General features: G+C 40.4%; 2 protein-coding genes across 26 annotated transcripts in view; both read right to left on the reverse strand.

The window, feature by feature from the left end:
- Window positions 1-15,302, reverse strand: part of epb41l3b (erythrocyte membrane protein band 4.1-like 3b) — a 55,258-nt gene extending 39,956 nt beyond the window's left edge. For 3 of the 25 annotated variants that reach the window (XM_014334324.2, XM_042222034.1, XM_042222033.1), the window contains exon 1: window positions 3,479-5,061. The gene's annotated coding sequence lies outside the window, so the exon portion shown is untranslated. The other 22 variants (XM_042222025.1, XM_042222021.1, XM_042222026.1 and 19 more) reach the window with 17 other exon arrangements.
- A 1,748-nt stretch (window positions 15,303-17,050) lies between these two features.
- Window positions 17,051-22,180, reverse strand: LOC102301426 (transmembrane protein 200C). The gene is made up of 2 exons (XM_005924614.3): window positions 21,940-22,180; window positions 17,051-19,366 (listed from the first exon to the last, which is right to left on the reverse strand). The coding sequence occupies exon 2, from the start codon at window positions 19,331-19,333 to the stop codon at window positions 17,780-17,782; it is 1,554 nt and encodes a 517-aa protein (XP_005924676.1). The 5' UTR covers window positions 19,334-19,366; window positions 21,940-22,180; the 3' UTR covers window positions 17,051-17,779.
- Between the last annotated feature and the right edge of the window lie 1,437 nt (window positions 22,181-23,617).

Consider the following 23,617-nt stretch of genomic DNA (forward strand, 5'->3'; position numbering starts at 1 on the left):
CAGAGTACACCACAGCTGGGCCCATCCCTGCCGCCCCTGCCCCCACAATCATTACCCCTCAGGGACTTATGGAGGTTACATGGAGGGGAATAGTCTGCGTTGCTTGACACGTCAAGGCCCATCCCGAGCAGGCCTGCCAAATAAGATCTGACCATTTTGCATGGCCGCAGGGCCGACAGCTGTCGCAGACCAAAACCCAGCCACTGTAACAAGATATCACGTAGCTGGTCTGGACATTCAAATTAGGCACCCCTGCAGATCCCCAAAGTCTCATCAACTGTCCTGACTAAGAAAATTATTGACATGTTTTTGGAGAAGTCTGTGGTTTAGTAGATTTAGTAGATAAATCAATTAAGTTTATTACTTAAATAGTTATTTATCAAAATAAATAACTTAAGTAATTAAAACATTTTTATTTAAAGCTCTACCTCCTCTTACTTTGCTAAAAAAAATTAATTAATTAAAAAAAAATGTTGTTTTGGGTTTGTGCTGTACTTGTGACACAAAAAGACATCTAAAGATTACCGCCATATATAAAAAGCCAAGTGCTGTCTTAACAAATTCAATTACCAGATTAATCAAAAAAAATAAATAAAAAAAAAAAAAGATTAATCACAGCTTTAGAACTTCCTAAACCTTCAAGACTTCTGCCAAAAATGCTGTCCAGCATCATCCCAGGAAACTTCCGAGTTTACTGAAACACAAAAACCTGATTGGACATCACACAAGGTGACAACAATGAAATAGAGGTCATTATTGCCATTTCCACTTAATCAAAAGTTGAGTTGAAAACCTTCCTTACAACATTTTCATATAGCTTTGTGCATTTTAGTCGTGCACTTGAGTAAAGAATTTTACACGACCCAGATGTTTTATACCACACTGGGTTGAATGTTCTCCTGCTCTGGTGTAGGAAAAAATTGAGCATGTCAACAGTTCTGACAATTAAAAACATGGGTTTCATTTGAAGAGCCAGCAAAGACATTCCAAAAACAACTCTCTGTAAAAGGTCCCTGCAAGACAATAAATGCGTGAAATTGTAAAATCTTAGACTCAGCAAGCATCTGAGGCAGATGGTTTATGGCTTCTGTGTGTACGCTCCATTGCCAGTTTACAGCTTAAGAGTGCAAGTCATTCAAATGATCCCTGTAAGGTTTTGCTGAGACTTCCATGAAAACGGCCTTGTGACATCTGATCAAATAGTATTTGCACATTTGATTATATAATTTAGCAGCCATTTCAGATGTCAATTTTAAAAAGCCCTTTGGTTGAACCCTCACAAATCTAGCCGACACGTGAGACCTCAAGAGCAGAATTTGGGGAAGGTAGACTGGTCACATGAAGGTGACTCCAAGCAGGGAGCATTTTTGCTGAGGCGGCCATAAATCCTGTCGGCTTTCTGCGTTTACATTCTTAGCATTACTGTCTTTAGCAGTGAGGCCTCCGATGATTCGGTGGGCAACACAGCTAGCTTACTGTTATTGCATTCTGACTATGCACACCGTGCGACACAATCAACGCGGGATTGTTGACATGCAGTTGCTTAAGGCCATGGATGACTTCTGTGAAAGGGTAACACAAACACAATCTGTCTGATAGGATTTGTTGGAGTTAGTGGCTCTCGATTGAGTTGTCTGCCTTAGTTGACAAAGGGAAAAACCCCTGTTAATGTAAAAGATTAGAACTAAGTCTCTGTATATTGATGAGAAGCTAATAACTTCTTATACTGTGGCCGAGACGGACCAGAAGGGATTAAGCATTTTAGGAGATTTACAATCAGTAAATCTGACTTAATTACTAATAATGCCTGCTGGCACTAATAAAAAAAAAAGTTAAAATAAACCTTTTATTTCCCCGTTTACGTTGTTTACTGTGTAAATTTGAAGGCACATTTGCTCATTATGTTTTTAAATTAGTCTTATGCTCACTGGACAGTAATAGGCCAAGAATGACTAACTTGAAAAATACTGATGGAATACCAGTGCATTCCCATTAAGAGCAGTCACTACATGGCATTGTGTCTACTAGAACTTAAAGGTAACATTATTCTACAACCTAATCCAGCTTCATGAGCTGTTACAGACAAAAAAAAAAAAAAAGTACAAAGATACACTGATGTCTGAGTGAGCTAGCAGAGCCATAGTCATGTGGTTTACTATTAAAAATATGTTTTAGTAATGATCAGATCATTAAAAAAGCTATTCATGTGATTTTTGTGTTACAAAATCCTGATGATGAAAGTGCTATAATCAAGTCACCTGTCTGTCTAGACATTTTTACATTATATATACACACAAACACAGTTGGACAAATAACTGATGAGTGACATTTAGAAGTAGAAAAAAAGTTACAAATGGTCATTGCTCATCTTTATAGCCTTTGACATGAGAGTCACCATTTGTATCACAGCTACAGATGTCAGAGCATCTTCTTTAGTATATGAGACAAATTATGGTTTATATATGTATAAATACAAGCCAAAAATCATGATTCAACAATACTGACCAATATAAATTTGGGTCTTCCTCATATAAAATCAATGGTCTCAGCAGTTTTTGTTGAGTGAAATGAAAAGACTGCCTCCTCCATTGTCACTGTGCAAACTAAAGCTGTAAACAGAGGTGCAGCCTCAGTAAACGAGCTATGAATCCCTGCCTACAAGGCCCACAATGTTCTTGCCTCTCAATACTACTGCAACAGCAGCTTACTGTGCATCTTAATTAAATTGTCAAGTCAGTCTCCAGCCATTGCATGCTGTGGCAGCAAGGATGTAAGGATGCTAAAAGAGGATCCAGACCGTGTCATCCTGCCCCTAACCACGCCTACCGCACTGCAGATCAAAAACACCGAAGTATGTCGTCTTAACCTCGGACAATCTGACAGTTTTAATCCATTATTTGTCTGCAAATTGTAACACTGCCTGCCAGTGACTCAGCGCTCTCCTTCACTGATGTAAAAACGGGAGGGATTAAAGGTCGGACAAGCATCTGTATCGTCTCGTTTCACCAATTTCACCCACTTTCTGGCCCCGAAACTTGAGCACGTTAGCCAGCTTCACCTCAAGCGGTGCGCTTCTTTAAAATATCCGTGCATACCCCGACTTTTAGCTTCAGATTAACCACCGCTGCAGGCAGCTCAGTCGGCAAAAAGCAACATTTTCTGCTTCAGTGTTACGCGCCGAATGGTTACAATGTGAATCCACAGTGGGATTAAAAAAGAAAGAAAACCATATGACCCCCGTTTCTGACTCGGTTAACCACGTCCACTAGACTTTTTCCGCCTGAGTAGATACAGTAAAACTGTACTCTAATGTTAATCATCTGTCATCGGCTGCGGGTGCTGTGAGCACGCGATCGAAAATGTGGCACGAGACAAAACCTCACAAAGAGCCGTTCAAGCCGCGAAACTTGCATCTTCTCTAAGTGAGCCTCGGTGTAATGGTACAAACGACAAGCAGCGAAGAAAATGGGTTTATTACCAGACACGGCGTCCTCGTTCAGCTGGTTATGCGAGTTGCATTCGTAGTGGGCTTCTGTTTCCTGACAGCGGTGCTACTCTGCTGCAGTTCCCCTCTCCACCAGCCTATCAAACTCCACTATGCAGCCGAGAGTAGAATTGTGGGATATCAGGACAGCCGGGGCATTATTTTAGCAGCACCCTCCTCCCAATACACATACACGCACGCGCACAGCAATTGATGGCACAAGGTTTGTTGTTTTAGTGACGAACGACACTAACAGTCATCTCTATGTACGGACATGAGATTAAATTAAAGTCAATCAGTGGAGGAATGTAACAAAGGAAGGATGATGTGCTCAACTGATTGTTGAGTTTAAAGGTGTCCGTGGGCCGTTCTACAGTCTGCAGGGTATTTTCTGTCCCACCCATGAATTTGAAAATAATGCATGCGCAAAAGACTAAAGCATAGTTTTGTTGCGTAAACTGCACTTTTCCTGAGAGAATTTTTTAAAAAGCCTTAAAATACAAAACAGTTCTTTGAGAACATTTTCTCAACTTCTTTGTAACCAAATAGGATGTTAAAATGACTTAGAAATCCACTTAAAAATAGTTGACACTTTTTTTTTTACATCAAGATATTTTAAAGAATAATTTTGCAGCGCTGTTACCGGAACTCATTTAAAGGAAGAGACAACACGGTGATAGACATGCAACTTGTGCTAACACCATGGGGACACTAAAGGCCCTCTTTGACATATTTCGTATTTTTCCAGTACTTTCTGGCTAGATGGAGTGTGCCACTCCAATCAAGGCAAAACACTCTTACTCATATTCCCCAAAGAACACAAATCAAATTCCAAGTTTCCTTGCTTTATTTCCACTGCTAGCATCTTTTCCCATGAAAACACTAACACAAGTGTGTGAATGTGTGTGTGAATGGGTGGATGACTGGATATGTAAAGCGCTTTGGGGTCCTTAGGGACTAGTAAAGCGCTATATAAATACAGGCCATTTACCATTTATTACAAGCACTTTGCCCTAACAGTGATCAGTCTGTTATTTGCAATCCTGTTACCATAAAGCAAATCAATTTAAAACAAACATATGCTACAAACATTTAAAATATTAATAAAAAATACATCTGCGGTCCTGAGTATTTACTTGTCATATGTATGTCATCTGTTAAGCCATGTTAGCGTGTACAACCCCGTTGCTCTAACATGTAATTTTCAAAATGGTTTAATCTGTTGCCTTTATAATCACTTGAATTATTATATGTGTTTGAGAAAAATATTTCAAAATAGATACAAAATTTCTAAAATAAACTGACTATTAAAGAGTTGGGCAGGATAGATTTCAAAAGTTGTTTAAATTAATCGAAATTAAGTCTTATCTAAAATTGAGTTTTCAATGTGATAGGACCATTTTTAACTGAATGGTCAAGAATTCATTAAACAATTTTGTTAAAAAAAAAACAACAACAAAAGAAAACAAACTACTGTGCCAAGCATAGCACACAGCAACCAAATCTCATAAGTGGACCTTTTTATTTATTTATTTATGGTCAGAGGGCCCGGTGGCGCCAGTGTTCGGCAGCCTCGCCTCTGTCAGTGCGCCCCAGGGTGGCTGTGGCTACAATGTAGCTTGCCATCACCAGTGTGTGAATGTGTGCGTGAATGGGTGGATGACTGGATATGTAAAGCGCTTTGGGGTCCTTAGGGACTAGTAAAGCGCTATATAAATACAGGCCATTTACCATTTACCATTTATTTGTTTAAAAATTGTTTAAAATAAAGAAATTTTGAAAAACAATTTCTGAAGCCTATATTGTTCACCAATATGCTCCATTCATTTACCTAATGTGTTATAGAGGCAATTGTTGTTTACAACACAAATAACAAATCATTGCCAAAAATATCATCTTTATAACACTGGAAAAAAAACATTCCACCAATATTGGCATTCGTGTATATATTGTCTGATATGTGCCATTTGGTGATGTAAAGTAATGTCTTGCTTGTTAGATACAGAGCTGGAGACACAAACTGAAAATATCTATATCAGAATGCTTTTAGGCTACAGAAACAGGATCGGCCACAAAAATCCAACATAGGTCACGCTCCAAGAATTAAAAGCATAAACATTATCACTATGCCATGTTCTATATCAACATTTCAGAATCTTGTGCGTGCGTATAATATAAATGTGTCTAGACAGAGTGGCGACTTGAATCTCAGTTCAACAGTGTACATTAAACTGTATTTCACTTTTCTACTTTCTGATATTTATGTAGCGGCTAAAGTTACTTTGCAGACTAGTATTTCAATTCAACTTTATTAATATTGAGCCAATTTACAACCACAGTCACCTCAAGGCACTTTATATTGTAGGGTAAGGACCCCGCAAAAGATATTCAACATATATAAGCAGTAATAAGCTTAAAAAACACGCTTCAGGTTAAAATAGTCACCACCATTAAAAAAAGCTCACTTTGACCATCCACAGGAACAAGTTTTTGCATCAGTATCATTTTCCAGAAATATAACACTGACAGGAACTGCACGACAAGCACTTCCACTATTTACATTTCAAGTACATTTTCCATGAATATTTCTGGACAATATAGGACATTTACTCTGTGGTATAGTAGAAATTTTACTTGCATAAAGGATTCAAATACTACTTCTGTCACAGAGCTGAAGCTAGACAATCTCTATATCATCCACTGCCAACTGAAAAACAATCTAAGGCACAATAAAAAAAAAAAGGAAATTATGAGGATGTGAACGCAGCGACGCAAACGCACATCTGCAGCGCTCTCCCAGGCATACATATTGCTTTGTGTGCATTCACAAATACAGACATAAAAGCGAGTTCTTAATTAGAGTCTGGGTTGTTCCCTCTGGGGATTTGTGGGTTTCGCCTCCCGCCTCCCAGTGGGAATTTGACCCAACTCGATCACCCATTTGACTTTTCTTTCATTGAACTGCTTTCATGCTGGATACCCACACTTACAATATGCTACACAAATATAAACATGCAGTCGTGAACACTAATGAGAACTTTCTGCTGAATTCATACATAAATAGTGACAGTGACAAAGTGGGCGTGCTTTCCACATAGCAGAACAACACACAGTGACACTTATATACAGAAAGCAGACAGCTGCTTCCTCATTCAGTCTCTCGGTGGACAAGTCATAAAACAAAACCATAAAACAATGTTTTATATTTAGTGGATATAGTAAAGTAATTAAACTACACTATATACAGTCTTTTTATTCAAACAACTCTTACTTGTGTAGTTAGGAGATGATGTAATACCTGTAATATATAATAAATGTAAATGTAATAAATGTAATAGCTTAAAGGGCTACCAGCCTGAGTGTTAAAGTGATATGTCCATTAACCACAAAAAAGTGAAAGGATTTGCTTTTGTCACATACCCTTACCACCAGTGGAGATCAGTGATGGTCTGTTACACGCCCTCCCCTTCACGTCCTGTCTTGTTTTTGTAATGAGTACTATAGCTTATGCTTCCAAAACAAATTGTTGTGCACATTACCACAATGAGGCTCTCTGAGAAAACATAGTGTACAAGAGGCTGTAACAACTAGCTACAATATCTTTTTTTCTGTCCAGCTAAACAATGGTTATCTACATTTAGAGCTGGTGGAGTCTGGCGCAGTATGACCAGACTGATTGTTTCAGACATTGCTCATCAGGGCCTGTCTAGCCAGCGGGTCGCGGCGGTATGACTTTAATGCAGTAAAATAAGGGATGAGAGCTTGCATATTAGCTTGTCCCTACAGGAAATATCAATGCACATTGAATACTTGAAGCATTAAATGTAATGGAGCTTGGTCATTAGATAACAAATAAAAATGGTTAAATGTTGAACATTTAAGCTGCTTAACAAAGGCAAACAGACCGTACTTTATTGCTGGTCATGAAAAACTACTTAAAAAATGTTGCCAATAGAAGATAAAATATGAAACTTGTTTCAAATCAATCATCCTCATTCCTCCCACTTTCATATTTGAGGGTAGGGAGTAGCTTAAATATATTTTGGGTGGTTCTGTAATGAAGTTGTTACAGTCTGTGATGGTAGTGACATTGGGGGATTATCCCCTAAACACCTCATGAGGTGGTTTTTGGCTACCACACAGCAAAAAAAGAGACCAAAATACACCATCAGAAAATTGATCCTTGTTAAAGCAGACACTAATACTGGGTTGGACCCCTTTTTTGCCTTTAGAGCTGCCGTAACTCTTCATGGCAGATTCAACAAGCTGCTGGAAACACTTCTCTGAGATTTTGCTCCATTTGACATGATAGTATTACAGTTGCTGTAGATTTGGCAGCTACTCATCCATGATGCAAATCTCCTGTTCCCCCACATCCCAAACATATCTATCAGACTGAGATCTGCGAGTGTGGGGGCTATTTGAGTAGGGTGATCTGATTGTCATAAAAGCAATTTGAGATGATCTGAGCTCTGTGACATGGCGAGTTTTCCTGCTCGAAGCAACCATCATGTGCACACTGTGATAATAACGGGATGGACAAAGTCAGCAACAATACTCAGGTAGGATGTTGCGTTTACACATCTTGTTTTTTAAACACTAAAAAATGCCAAGAAAATATCCCCCACACCACTACACCAGCAGCAGCATGTTGTTTATGCCAAACTCTGACCCTAGGGTCAGAAATCAGGACTAAGAAATCAAGAGACATTGACAACCTTCTGTTGTCCATCTTTGGTGAGCTGGTATGAACTGTAGCCTCAGTTTCCCATTCCTAACTCACAGAAGTGGAACTCAGTGGTCTTCTGCTACTGCAGTAAATCTGCTTCAGTGTTCAACATGAACAGGGGACTGTATAGACTAGGTCTTAAATATGCTAATATTTTAAGCCTGGCTTTGTCAGAATGCCTTTGGTTTTTGTCAGCTGGTAGCCTAAAAAAAGTTCCTCAAAGTGGAAGAGTATCTATTGTAGGCAGGGTTTTCACAAATCCATGACTGGTCTGATTTAATGTTAAATTAACAGCCAGTTTTGAAGTTCCAAAGCAATGTTCAAAATGTGTTACTGTCTCAATTGTTTTGAAAATCCAAAAAAAATTCTAAGTCCATATCTATTAGAAGGCAGAAGGTAAACAGTCAGAACTGTTCTGCAGAAAAATATTTAAACACTTGTGGGGTTTTTTAATATATAATTGTTAGCTCAACATGTAATAAAACAGGCTGCGCGTGTCACCCTTTCTCAATGGTTATTTAAATCTGAGGCAATAAAGCCTTGGCCTTTAACTGTGCTGTGACTTTCTATCTTCACATATAATTACTCACAGATAAGTGAGTGCACATCGGTGACTCTTCCAAGTCTCTAGAGCAGCCCTTGGTCAGCAAAATGATTAATACCACGCAAGACAGCCAACATGTGATCTGTGGACTCGACTTAGCTTATGTGGCTGCTTAACTCTTCACTTTTTTCTGCTGTGTACAGACACCGAGTTCCCGTGCAGGTCGTCTGCTGAGAACCCTGACCTTGAACCCAGTTTACTTCTAAAATCTTTTCTTTTCTTAGAATCAAAACAAGTATGAACAAAAGCAGATAACATAAGACAAAAAACAATAGTTAACAACTCTACCACTGTCTCTTTTATTTCAATTGACTCAAAACTGAAATGTAATAGAAGTTGCATTCAGCCGATCTTCTTACATTTCACTTTCATTTAACACAAGAACATAAAAAAGTGAGAAGTAATACTACAAGCCCTAGTTTTTTGGGGGGAAAAAACTTTTTTCTTAAAATTCATACTGTAAAGCTTGTTAAGTATAAATATGTCTATATGCTCATTCTCTATCATCAGGAACCTCATGAAGTTCATTACAGCAATCCAATTTACAGTACTGTGGTCAGAACAAGCAAGCTGGCACTTCATCAATGTACAATTAAGTTGAAGCATGTCCCTTACAGAACCTGGCAAATCACCCGTGTGATCCAATTACAAAAAGAAGAAAGAAAATTCCAGCAGTTTCAGCAAATCCCAGGTCCGGGGGAAAATAACTGCTACTCTAAAATGTGCCTTTTTTGGTTTGTTTTTTGTTTGCCAAACACAGGATCACTTTCCATTTTGTCTGCTGGGTTTTCAAACACAGTAAGAGAAACACTTCACTAGATGATATTTCTATGCTTACCTGAACCATTCCGATAAAAAGGCATTTTTAATCATTGCAATCTGTGGCTTTTATAGGGTTTTTTACAGTTCCATTATTCAAACTATGAATGCATTTTTGAGAGTTTATGACTGCGTTAGTTCGTCTGTAAATTACACTTTGAACTGAATGATCTCAAATCAAATGGGCTGAACTTCACCTCCAACCAGTCACGACTACCATCCCCTACTGTCCAGCTCAACTCAGCTGCGAATGCCTTCACTCCCAAAGGGCTGCAGGTCAGCAAGCACACAATGGAAATTAGAGTCTGATTTTGACACCCCACACTGGGCAAAAGCTTCCAAATCAACCCCCCACCCCACTTTGCGCACACCCTCATTACACTACACCTCCTACACTTTTTTCAGCTCTGGCTGAAAGGCACACGTTGCAGATTAAGAAGAAATAAAAATGAAGTAATAATAAGATACTTGCTTTCTGCATGTAGGAAGCACATCTTATCTCGAGGCATCATAAATGAGGGCTGTATTTACAACCTTTGGAATTCACAGTTTTGCCCATCAAGTAACTTTTGGTTAGGAACTGTCTGAGTAAGCGAGGGGCGGCACGTGTGCAGCACGTGGCAACAAGGAGAGAAAAAAAGCTTCCTTTTTTGGCTTTGCTGTGGATACCAATTCGTGAAAAACAAAGCACTTTAAGGAGGATTTCGACTATGTAATCCAAACCAGCCTGGTCTACAATAAATCACACTTTTTCCTCTCAACTGTTGCAATTAAATCTAAAATATTTATCTGTGTTGATTTCATGAAAACCAACATTTCCAATAAGCACTCAACACTGTTTCTCAAAGGGAAAAGCTCTTTTTTCCCCTTCCCAGCCAGAGTTAGATGTGAAACTTAATCTACCTGCAATAATTATGAAGCTGCCATCAAAAGTCAATGAGCTTAGCTTAATATAGCATAAAGGCTGGAATGTGGGGGCAGGGGAAGCTAACCTGTCTGTACACCTCTGAAGCTCAATAATTAGCAAAGGAGCTCTTGTTTAATTGGTACAGAAAGCTAGGATTAAAAACAGCAGCCTGCGCTGTGGTTTTATAGGAGAGATGTTCTAGACTATTTCCTGGAGTGCTTCTGCGAGACAGAGGAAAACCAGGGGAATAGGTGAGCCTTTCTTACCAATTTGAATATTTGTGCTAAATAATGCTAACCAGGTAGCATCGTTAGCCTAAAACAGATTCAAGATTTGAGTTAGAGTCAACCTTCTCATCTAAAATCATTTAACTCTCAAGCGCAGAAACCCACTTAACAAAAATATGAAAAATTTATTTTATATCTACCGAATATAAAATATTCTATCCAATAAGAGTCTTAGCTTTACTCTGATGTAGACTGTTGGAAGTCCTGCCCAGCATCCCATTGGAGGTTAAGCTGAAAGAGTAACCTCTTTGCTGCCTGTGACTTTCAGGGTGCCATCGCGCAGACTACGGCTTTATAAGGCAAAGACCGCTCCAGACCACTTTCAAGTGGTTGGGCATGCTGGGAGATAACAATGCTCCCAACAAGCTTATCAACGCACTGCAACAAGATTGAGTCATACGTTTTATCTCCTCCAGCCTCTGAAGACAGCAGCGCTGCACTCACGCGTTGGGTTCAACTTGCTTTAATAGACTGAACTAGACTGTACACCTGAAGGCACAAAGTCTGTGATTATCACTGATTAACACTTTGCTATCGAAACTGTAAATAGACTGGCACTTATGTAGTGCTTTTCTACTCAATTGAGCACTTAAAAGTCGTTTTTACTACAGGGCTCTTTCACCCAGTCACACATACATTCAGACAAGAGCTTTTATCCAACATTTCTCTCACTCACTCACACACACACACACACACACACACACACACACACACACACACACACACGGATTCTGAGGGAGAAACACAGATCCTGCTTAAGGATATTTCGATGTGCAGACTAAAGAAGCCATGGATTAGACCACTGACTTTTCAATTAGCTGATGATCTGAGCGACAGCAACCCCTTGATCATTATATCTATCTATCCATCTATCTAGAGAGAGCGAGATATAGATATATAAAAACTCACAATTTTGTATTAGAATTCAATCTCACTATTCAAAAGCACCCAAGTATCATTAGAACTGCAAAAATAGATTGATTTGAAACACTCACTTTGGTATAACAGTATTCAAAAGCATATATTGCTTTCCACAAAGATAATGTAATATGAGCTTTTAAAATCCAGCATGTGCACCATGGGAAAGTTGTGGCTTTAATGTAATAACCATTTCATTCCATTTAAAGTGCACAGACAATACTCCAACCTTTGCCTTACTTATCTATGAATCGTTATAACAACAAGGGTTTGCTGGCTGTTCCTTTTAACCTTTAACCTCTTACTTCTGAGTCACACACCTAGCCCTTCCACTGGTTTTCATACAGCAGCACAATGAGTCACAGCAACAAAGAGCAGCAGGTAAAATAATGTATTCTCCTGCAGTCCAAACCCAGTGCTATTGATCATGTACTAAACTGACAGCAGCATTGATGTAAATTCCTAAGATGAATAGGCAGAGATAGGATTCATCAGCTACAACATTACATCAAAACAACAGTAAGAAATCTGTCTTTGTGTAGCTCTTAAAGCCTTAGATGTGTGACGTGAATGACTCTTTTTAAACCACGATGAAGAGATTTTATCTGGTTTTGCCTGTATATAGTGTAGAGGCAGCTAACAAAGTAAAAAAATAAAATTTGATACAACTTATAGAAAATCCTCTGATTCTCAAAAGGCTATACAGGCAACATGGGGAACTCTAAAGGACTACTCCATTATAACATCAATGTATCCTCAGACTTAATATCTCATGAACTATGCATGTTTGAAAAAAATATACAGCTTTGGAGTTTTGGTCAGAATTTGGAATTTCCCAGCTGCTTGCCTGTAATTACAACCTTCCCATGTTCCACTGGTCCAACTTGGAAAAAAAATCAACAAGCAACATGGACACCCAACACATTTAAATAGCCTTTTCCATGTTCCAGCTCTGTCACATAAATCACAGCAGCTAAGACAATGTTTTATTGGCTAATCTGTAAGTGCAGCTTGCCATTTTCAATTTACGGTGTACCTTTTCCAGAAAGAGCTGGAGGAAGAGCATGCTGGAAAACTCTTGTTTGGAGTTAATGCCTTTCCTTAAGTGGAATTCATCCTTTAAACAGGTCCTGGAAAACTTTTCTCTCCTAATAGTTTTATTAGCGTTTGCACATTTTTTGCCAAAGTTAGAAAAGATCAGCCATTTCAAAAGGTGGACATGTCTGGATTTTTCTATATGGTGATCTTCTCAAAGTAGTGGTCAACACAAACTTACAAATTCCCGATGAAGAAGCAAATTAGCAAAAATTTTGTGGATTAAACTTTTCATAAATGATACTTATTTTGCCTGCTTTGAATATTTAAACTGGCTGTATTATTATCATCATAGCAATGTATGAAATAAAAACAATGCAGCAGTGAGAGGGATGCTTTTAGCAAATGATTGAAAGAGTTTTATCACCCAAAGCTCGCTGAGGCTTTATTTGCCTTTGCAGAATGCAAACTGTTTACCTATCCTGACAGGAATGTTAGCGCTAAAGTAGCTTTGCTTGGGCACCATCTGCAGCTGGATATAGAGACAGCCATTTCATCCAGCAGTTGGTAGAGACCAAAACAGTGCTGAAAGAAGTCAAACAGACCTTATACTCTCCAATTCTTTGGCCATGCATAACAAGAAAACAAACATCTCCACGCAGTCACGACAAACTTGCTGGTTGGCTGAAGGCAAATTTTATGTTACTCAGAAGCTCGCATATTTGTGTACACAGAAAATGTAACACCAGTGTAAATGATCCACTGTGACAACTGGGTATGTAAAACAACTGTTAGCTAACAAGTTTAAAAAACAAAACAAAAACAAACAATATGTTAACTTGACCCCAAGCAACCAAAATAACAAAATATATACTACTGAAGTAAAATAATAATAATAATAATAATGATAATAAAAGAAACGATTTCATAGGAGTTAATGGGTTTAAAAAAAAATCAGCTAAAATGTGTTTTTAGTTAGAAGGGTTTAAAAAAAACTATCAAAAAAAACAAAACAAAAAAAACCCCAAAACAAAACAACCCAACCATTCTTTGTGGTCCAAGTTGTCCTTAACGACAACGCTAACATATCAGTGAAAGACACAAAATTAAATAACACTACTTCCTCTGGTATGACAGAGTGAGAACATTTTGGCCAGTCCAAGCCAGCTCATGGGGTACAAGAAATGTTAAGCCTCAGCAAAATGCTACCAATCATCCGCAGAAACATCAAAGACTGCACACACAAGCAAGTGAACAAGACAAGTCCCACGGACTTTGGCCGGTGTTATCTCCTCAGTCCTGTACATTCAAACTCATCATTCGACCTTATAAAACTGCTGAAATTACTCAAGTGCAAATGGTCAGATGGCACTATAAAACGCACTGTCCCATATTAAGATACATACATATCTAAAAGATTAAATATCAAATAAAATTTCATTGCAGCCATATGGACCTCCCTATTAACAATGCCATGAGATGAATGTTCAGTTCAGTGTAGATGAAAGAGAATATTATAACAGAAACGTCTTCTCTATTTCAAGGAGAGGAAACACATGCTGTGACAACTTCCCCTTTCCGAATAGCCTGTCTGTGCCCAGCAAACATTTAATCAGGTGTCTGTGTGTGTGTGTCTGTGTGTGTGCGTGTCAAAGAAAACAAGAAGTGCTTCCTCAGCAGTTATGAGAAGAAACGAGTTAAGAAATAACCCGAGAAAAATGCTGATGAGGAGATTATAGACGCATTCAGCAAATTGTAAAAGACTTGAGTCAAAAGTGTGACACAGAACTTAGATTTATCGAGGGCTTTCTATTTGTATCGGGAAGAAATGGATCCGACTTGTTTTCACTTTTAAACAGCTGTTACACGAAGTTTCTCAATGCTCCGTCACGTTAGATTTTCAAAATAAAGCGAGGTAAAGTATTGATCGCGTCTGTTTGGCCCTTTACTCTGCAGTATAATGTGTGAAGTGGCTGCCGCTTGAAACGTATTTTGTTCTAACTCCAAATTATTCCTTGTGCTTGTCTCTCTGTGTGTTTCACATTGTTGCCCATAAACACTTGTACTCACCGTTTGAAATGTAACAGATCGCCGGGAAAGCAGCAGGTCAAGTTGTGGTGGAAAGCCCGGTGATTGCAACGGAAAAAAGACATGAAAAATGAAACAGAACATTACTAAGATATGTCAGACGACGAGAATAGCCCTTTAGAAATATTAACAACCACATATAACATCCTAATGCTGCATTAATTACAAAAAAAACCCGACTTAAGTTTGCTCGTGCTCATATAGTGACAGCCTGTTTTTCGACACACAAACTAAACAACAGTGTAAACACAAGCGAGCACTTTACCTGAGTGTTCAGCGAGGGGACACAAACTCCCCAAACGCCAGCTGTTGGTCAGGGAGCGCTACGAAGACCAGGAATCCCCTGCGTGGGTCTCGTCCGGGTGAAAGGGATCACACACCTGTGAGCGCCAGATTTGGCAAACCTTCCCAGAGACGGAGCGAGCTGACCCCGCCCCCTCCTGCCTCTAAAAAGAAATCGGCCCCGTGGTGCTCATAAACGGGCACGCCCACGACTCAACCAGCATAGACCCAGTGCCACCTGCTGGTCGCTTTATTTTTTGTACTTCTTCTTCTTCTTCTGTTTTTTTTTCAAACATCACATGACCACTAGATGGCCACGTTAGGCTGAGCTGCGCTGGCTCCTCTCGTGAATAGTCTGCAAACTTCGAAGTGGACTTTTTGTCTGATCCTGTAAGACCTGTTAACAATATGGGACTTGGAAGATGAGTGCTGTGCAACAGTCTTGAAGTACCCCTTATTTCTTTTTATTTAACAAAGAAAATAAAAAATAGTCACAGGAATTTATTGAAACGGATGCAAGCATACATAGAAATGTGTATAAGGCAAAAACAGAGTCTGTGTACTTCCAATGAACTTGAAAGTCAACGTTTTGCTATAGCTACCTTTACTCTTCAACACAGCCTGAACTCTGAACTGTCTGTTTCTTTAAGTATACTTAAGGAATTGTTCTCCAGGCTTGTTGAAGGACTGTTGGTTGACATTTGATCCCACACTGCTTCAGTAATGTTGAGGTCCGGGCTTTGGGGAGGCCAATGCATGACTGATAGTGTTCACTCATGCTTTTACTGCAGTGGCAGTGTGTTTGGATCATCATTATGCTGAAAAAACAAAAATTAAAAAAGCCGTTGCTAATCGGACACTTGACAGATGGTATTGCATGGTAGATTCAAAATCTGATGGCACTTTTATGAACGACCTTCATAAGCCCCGGAGAACTGTTGCTCAAGATCTCTTAAAAAAATACAAGAAAGCATTTTAGAAGCAAAATGTAAAGAAAGGGGCCTGGCTCTATAATGCGCAGCACTGTATACACAGTGAAGTGGCAGTGGTGCAATATGTATTTACAACAGTACAAGGCATGCATTTATCTCATATAAGTAACTATATTAAAAAAAATATAGGGCTGGCTATAGAGTAAGGCTATTGTATTTTATGTGCACAACTTAAAGGTGTATCTATAACTGCAGTGAGGTTAAAAAGTATAGACATATGATAAACTCTTATGTATAAATTGCCACAAAACAGGAGTATTGATGCACTTAGGATAACTGAATACTACCTGTTTGGGTTTTTTTTTTGGTGCTAATCATACAAGTTGTATGGAAAAATCTGTTTAAGTAAATGGAGAAACAGTAATAAATGCACCTGCTTGCATACAAGGGATTGTTGAATGATTAGCATCTATCTGCCAGATCTCAGCTGAACATGATTTTCAAGGGATTTTTTTTAGCATTTTGAGGCCTTATTTGACAATATAGTAGAAGAGATCATGCGGAAATGACACACAGGAAACTATCTGATCTAGACTTGTGCTCAGACCCCTATACAGCAGCCTTTGACCTCCGGGTCGCCTGCTCAACCAGGTGAGTTATTGGGCACTGACAGTTATGACAGTCACTATTATCAATAAACGCCCATTTTATTTTTCCCTGTTTATTTTGTCACCCATTTAAGCAGATACTCAGCTGTTAACTTCCCTTTGTAATAGTGAAGACAATTATTAAGAAGACTGTTGTAAAGGTCACTTATAGGTCACTGGTCTCGGTTCAGCTGGCAGAAATAATAAAACATCAATACCACTGCAGTGTTTCCCAGTAATGAGAAGTACGGCTAAAGTCCAGGAAAAAAAAAATCCATACAGTCTCCACGTTTGCCACACAATCAATCATAGTCCGACTTCCAGTTTTTTAATCCTTTTAATTTTTCTTAACGCAAGTGAAACTATTTGGAGCAAACAAGCCATTTTGCATTCGTGGCATTTAATCTAATATCACACAAAGACATCTATTAGACCCAATGGAGGTGTTACAGTCAAATTTATTAAACCATGAATGTTCCATATAAACAAGTGTGTGCACATAGGGAAGACCTTGTCCTCAAGGTCCCGATCCTAAGCCAGACATCTACCTGAGATTCAGTTCAGTTCACCTATTCACGTGGTATTCACATAACAATGCAGAGAAGCAAATCTAGACTATTTAAATATCTGTGGCATATGTTAATGCTACAGTACGACATGTTGGACAGTAGTTCAGAGTGAAAGTTTTGGCAATTCTACAAGCTACAATGTTTGCCTTACTCTTATACAAAAGAAAAAAAACCCTCATCTGATCAAATTTTCTTTTCTTTTCTTTTTTTTTTACAAACCATTTCTAAATCTCCTTACAAGTCTTTAGTATTGCTCTTGCTACATTGAAAAAATAGAAAAATTACATCTGAATTTTGAACTGTTGGTCTGGTGTATTTATAAAGAGTCTTGCTCTTGAGTATTCATGGCTATGTTTCAATAGTCCTTAGTTGCTTACTCTCCGTGTTTCCTTTCCTCTCTAATGGCCAGCTTCACCCATTAGCAATCACATAAGAGGGTGCGAAGCAAATAACAAGACATCAAAGAGTTTTAAGAGGCCTAGGATTCTCCAGAGGTGCTCGGTGTCGCCGAATTGTCCTGTCCCTGAGCTTCTTCCTCCGCCGCTGCTGCATCCATTGCTACTTCCTGTTTAGGGGCCACCAAAGAAGTGTCTGCGTCGGGGGCTTCGAAGGATTCACCCCCCAGGTCATTCAGTTTTATGTAGCCCTTGCTGTTGGAGTGCTCCAGACGGGGGTAGCTGAACCGCCTGGCTCTGTCACCTTGACGGCACCCAGACACAGACAAGCTGCAGCGGCGTGCTGGCCTGGGCTGATCCGTGAGAGAGTTGAGCGACAGCCGTGAACCCATTGCCCTGGCAACAGGAGATGGCGGAAACAGCTGAGGCCTCTGCGGTTGAGGCTGAGCCTGCGGCACCCCCTGTTGGATACCTGTGTCGGTGTCCTCGTGGCTCCGGTGAGGAGGAGGAGAGTCCATGATCGAAGCCTCCTTCTGCTTACCGTACATCACGTCTCTCTGGCTGCTGCTGCTGCTGGCCTGTCCCTCCTCACTTATGTTTTCAGCAGCAGCTTCTATAACAACCTCCTCCTTTGAGCATCCCTCTGCCTCTGCTTTCTCCCCCACCTCACAGTTGTTCAGTTTGATTACTGGCAGGGTAAAAGCGTTCACAGAAGAGGTGACGATGGAGGTGGTCTCCCATTGTCGGGGCTGAGGTGCCTGCTCACTGCTATTGCTGTAGTCTTTATAGATGCTATAGACAGTCTCTGTGAAGGTCTGCACATCTTTGGACAAGCTACGAGGCCTGCTGACCAATGAGGAGCGTCTGAATACCTCCTCGCCATCTACCTCACCTTTGAAAGTGATTCCAGTGGAGGGCCAGGAACTGCGAGTAAGCATCCCACTTGTTGGGAATGTACCCGACGGCCCTTCTGCACTCTTTGACTGGGTGTAATTCACCATGCCGTTCAGAGGTGAGTACTCCTTTGATCGTATGCTGTGCAGATCTATCACTGTGGAGTAGATATCCCTCAGGTTTATGATTTTAGTTTTCTTGTCTCGGTTTTCATGGAGGACGGCGTTAGCACAAATGAAGAGAAAGATACCAATTCCCATCACAAGTGGTCCGAAGACTTTCAGGTTGTCTGAATACAAATAGTTATCCAGGAAGTCACAGAAAAAGCCACAGTGACGGGACGGGCTGGAAACACTGGTGTTAGAATGACTCTGGTTGAACAGATTTGATTGGCCAGAGGAAGGCTCACCACGGGTCAGGTTGGAGGTAATCTGAGGACTTTTGGAATAGCTCATCCTGCTGGTGTGAAATCCCCCGGTTCTGCGGCGCTCCTGGTATTCCTGCTGGTTCTGGCTGGGCCAGTAGCCCAGTACAGCCATGGAAATCCCAACCATAAGAACTATAATTCCAACAGCGGCCACCAAACCAGCAGGGGAGCAGAGATTGAGTTTGCCCTTCACCACCACCACATCGTTCTTCTTCTTTTTCTTGGATTTCCTCTTCCGTTTGTTCTCCGCTCGGTTTTTCGATCGGAGCGAATCCTGGCGCCTGTTCATGCGCAGCAGGCCACCCGTGGCTATCATGGTGGCGACTACACCACAGGCTTGTCACTCAGTCTGTGAGAACACAAAACAAAAGAGAGAGAAGATAAGCCTGAGGAGAGAGCAGAGAGGATGTTTACTGCATACTGCATACTACTACAAGTCAGATCTCGGTAAGCTCAAACGATAAGAGTCTTAGCATTTATCTAGTTTCACTCTAAAAAAATAAAAATGCTAACATGTGAAGGTTAGTTTAGAAGAAAGGTGTAAAGCATGGGGAGAAGTTAATTCTTTGGTGAGCTTTAGAGAACCTGGCAGAGGGATTTCATTACTACTGGGTACAATGAAGTTGCCTGTTTCAAAACTTTTGCTCAAGCTGTGTATCTGCTGTACAGACATGTTTTTATTTTTCATCAAATTCTGGTCAAGAATTTCTTTAAGGTGTAAAAAAATATCAGAGGTGGAATACTAGTAAGATATTAGCAACACAATCTGTCCAAGGAGGACCTAAAGGAGGGCCATGGCTAATTTTCGTGGTCTGCCAGTAATTTAATCCAGCCCTGAATCTCAGATTACGCAACAGGTTTATTTAGCCTGCTTCTTTGCACTAATCCGACTAAAGGCAGAGGCAAATATTAGTCATCAGAAGGAGTCTAAATAAAAGATAGTATACATCTGCTGCTGCTGGATCTACAAATCTGAAGACGTAAGCAAAAGACAGACAAAAACCCAAGTTGACAGCGTAGAACAAGAAGTGCTTGTTATCTATATTCAGCTGTGCCGGTGCGATATCAGCCTATGAAAATGTAATGTGTCCAGACAGGAGGCCAGCAGGCATGTTCTCTCCACCTCACTCTGTTTTTCTTGCTCTCCTTCTCTTTCTCTGCCTCTCATTTCTTCCACCAATCTCTCCCATAAAACACTATCCCTTCCTGCTTTCCACCCAAATCCATTTCGTCATCAACCAGTGCAGCTGTGCTTCAACATGACTGCATCCACACACACACCACATCACAAAGGCAAATATGAGCTATTAGCCATGTGTTTACACAGCAACACAGCCATGTAGGATGTTTAAATTTATTTGGGGTTTTTACGATTATGCAACGCAGACCAGCCACTGCTGACTGATCGTAGAAGCTCTGGTTCAAAGGGCAACGAAGCCACCAACACTTATCATGATTACAGACATCTGCTGATGCGCACCAACCACATGTGGTGAATAACAATCAGAGGATAAGAATGATTAATTAGACAGATTCTAGCCCCTGTCTGATTGTGTCTATAGCTAGATATTTAATTTTATAAATCACGCCTGACTGTGTACGACTTAGACCTTGGGTTCGTGAATAACTTATTCATGACACTCCTTCCATTTAATAAGACGTTTTCAAAAGCTGTCGTGGGACAAAATAACAATCACGATGGCCTTCGAAATCCCTTTATAATTCAAGTTATTACATGCTGTTCCAACGAAAGTAGAGCACGGACCTCTGCACCTGAGCTTCAGCAAACATCACACAGGTACTCAGCTGCTGTTTATAGCGACTTTCAGTGTATATCACATCCAATAACCACTCAAAATACGTCCTGGGCGAGAGCAACTCAACCTGCACTAAAACCGATAAGGCGTAGGCGGTACTCTCTCTATGTTTGGGGAGAGAAGGGCAGCGGTAACGTGGACCAAAAGTGGGTGTGGACAAGTCGGATTTTGTCTCTGTCTGCGGTGCTGAACAGGAAGCTGCCAACCCGTCGGTTCGCCCCCGCCCCCCCAAAAAAGAACCCCCCCCCCCTCCCCAGCTCGTGTGGCAAAACGGAGACCAGGGTGGTCTTAACGCTCAGTCCGTCTGAGCTGCGGGGGCGCATTTTTCGCGCAATGTTGCGTGAGTAATCGGCTGTTGACATTAGGGCGCATCTGTTTCCCTTCTGTTGTAAAAAAATCCCGTGAAGCAAACACGAGCTGCCGTGGAGCTAGGGGTGCCGTGAAAATGCCCAGAACCACGACGCACGCTTCTCGCTCCAACACAAAGCCAAATACGGTATTGGAGGAGGAGGGGGTCTCACAAGGTGCAGACAGATGACAAACATCCATATTTCTTCCACGGCCCTGACGAAGCTCGTGGTTTCATAACTGAAACTACAATTCAGAGTTGTGTCGTAAATAAAAAATTATAGCAAGCAATGCCTTCGGCTCTCCCTGCTTTGCCTTCACAACTTATGCGAAATCGGTATCTATTGGCAACACCACGGCCATAAAAAAGTTAAGCGGCATGAACCGATCCGCATTTGAAATGGTGCTCTATTTACACATTTTTATCTGTCGTGCATTTGAAAGAGGAGGCGTGCTATCAGGAAGACCAATCGAAATATTTATATATGTATAAAAAGCAGCATCATAAATGAAAGTAAACGGACTCGAGTGCCCAGTGCTCTGAGTCTACCGCCTTCCTGACATCAAAAACTCATGTCGACTTACTCGATTTTCACAAATACTACCAACCTAAACGAGGCGGTCGCAGAATTAAACCACTTCACAAACCTCGTTCTACCTCGACACCGGGAATCAGACCCGCTTCATAAGCGCGAAAAACAGCCCGCCTGATAAAAACCGCAGATTAAATAAAATCGTAAATCAGCGCGTCTCTCACCAGAAATTGTAGCTTGGCAATCAAACATCTTCAAAGGCGCACTCCTCGTTCAGCTGTGCATGTCGTGGTGCGCCACTTTGGTGCCAAGGCTGGAAGAGTGGTACCCAGTTGAACGCAGATTCACAATAGACCGGCAGGGGCGGGCCAACCGCATTTCCATTGGTGGTGATTATTGAGTAACGAGAAAGGGGAGAGCTGTTATCATACTGCAAACACCTCCAGATTTTTCAGGATTTCTTACCTCTATAGAAACACAAAGATTCTGCACCATGAGACTTTCCTTGATTTATGTATTTGCACAATTGTTTGGGGAGTTTGATGACAATTGCAACTTGTCATCCAAGCTTTTCATTTGCATGTGGTTAAACAAGCAGAAATACCATGCATGGGTGAATTACTATACTATGGGCTTAAAACTGCACATAGTGAAGTTGAAGTCCACATTTAAATACACCAAATGCATCATCTATCATTTGGTTTTCTATCCTTACCTTCCCCCCAGTTGGGTTAGATTGCTATAATTGCTTATATGCTGTGTCTTTGTGTTTAACAAAATTAAATATGACAGAGTCCAGATGTGTTTTAGTGATGTGAGACTGGAGACAGAGGCAGCAGCTCTACACTGGCCAGAGGAAGCACACATAACAAAGCTCAGCTCTGATGCTCCAGAGAGTTGGCTGCAAATTTATGACCCAGAAATGTGTTTTGTTTATGGCATAAATTAGAGGAAAGGAACAGAGAAAAAACTCTAGCGTGCATGCCGCAGTCAGAGTCGAAATATACAGAGACATGGTAAATAATCCGACGGGGTTTTAAAGAGCTGTCTTTAATCCCCAGTGTTGACTGGTGCACTGTAGGTCTGTAGGTCTGGAACAGATTTCTGTATAGCTCTAAGCTTGTGTGGTATAGTAAGACACAGTGACACAACAGACATTTCAGTGTTTCTGACAGAGACTTAAAATCCTGCTACTGCAAACAAACGTTCCAAAATATGATGTTCCATGAAAATAAGTCAACAGATAGTGATGCAAAAGAATCAGCACAGATCGTGTCTTAACATGATTTATTGAATATTTGATTGAATATAAGTTGTGTGTCTGTTATTTTTAAGGGCAAGTGAAAGCATCTCTTGTCTTGATGTGGTTACACTTTTAATTCAGTCACTTTAAGCAGCTTTTGAAAGCAGCTTGGTGCAAAAAAAAAAAAAAGAAATACTTACCTCCTGCATCTCTTAATCGTTGATGTTCCAAATATACATCTGGAGATATAATTTTTAAAGATAGCAACAGATGCAATCCAAAGCACTGCAGTCAACACACTTATTCACATCATTATCTGCACATCAATTCTCTAGTACGATCTCATTTTCAAGAGATTACACCCCCCTTCAACAACACTTCATTCCAATCAGTAATCAGCCTGAGATCACACTCTCAGATTCACAAGTTTAGCCTGACACTTTTCTCTATTTTTTGATTGCACTGTATTTCAAAGGGTTTTTTTTTCTCTTCTTGCTGTTTATCAGTACAGGCGAGATAGGAAATGCAGGGAATTCAAATAAAGTTTGGGCTCACTCTGCTGTCTCAAATAGAGGATGGGATGGGATCCACTATCAGCGCCTTCAATCTATGTGTTCCACGCCAAATATGTATTCCACTGTAACACAAGGAAAAAGAGC

Source organism: Haplochromis burtoni, unplaced genomic scaffold, assembly GCF_018398535.1.
Source record: "Haplochromis burtoni strain Fernald_Lab_line unplaced genomic scaffold, NCSU_Asbu1 Contig_78, whole genome shotgun sequence".
In the NCBI taxonomy this organism is placed as follows: Eukaryota; Metazoa; Chordata; class Actinopteri; order Cichliformes; family Cichlidae; genus Haplochromis; species Haplochromis burtoni.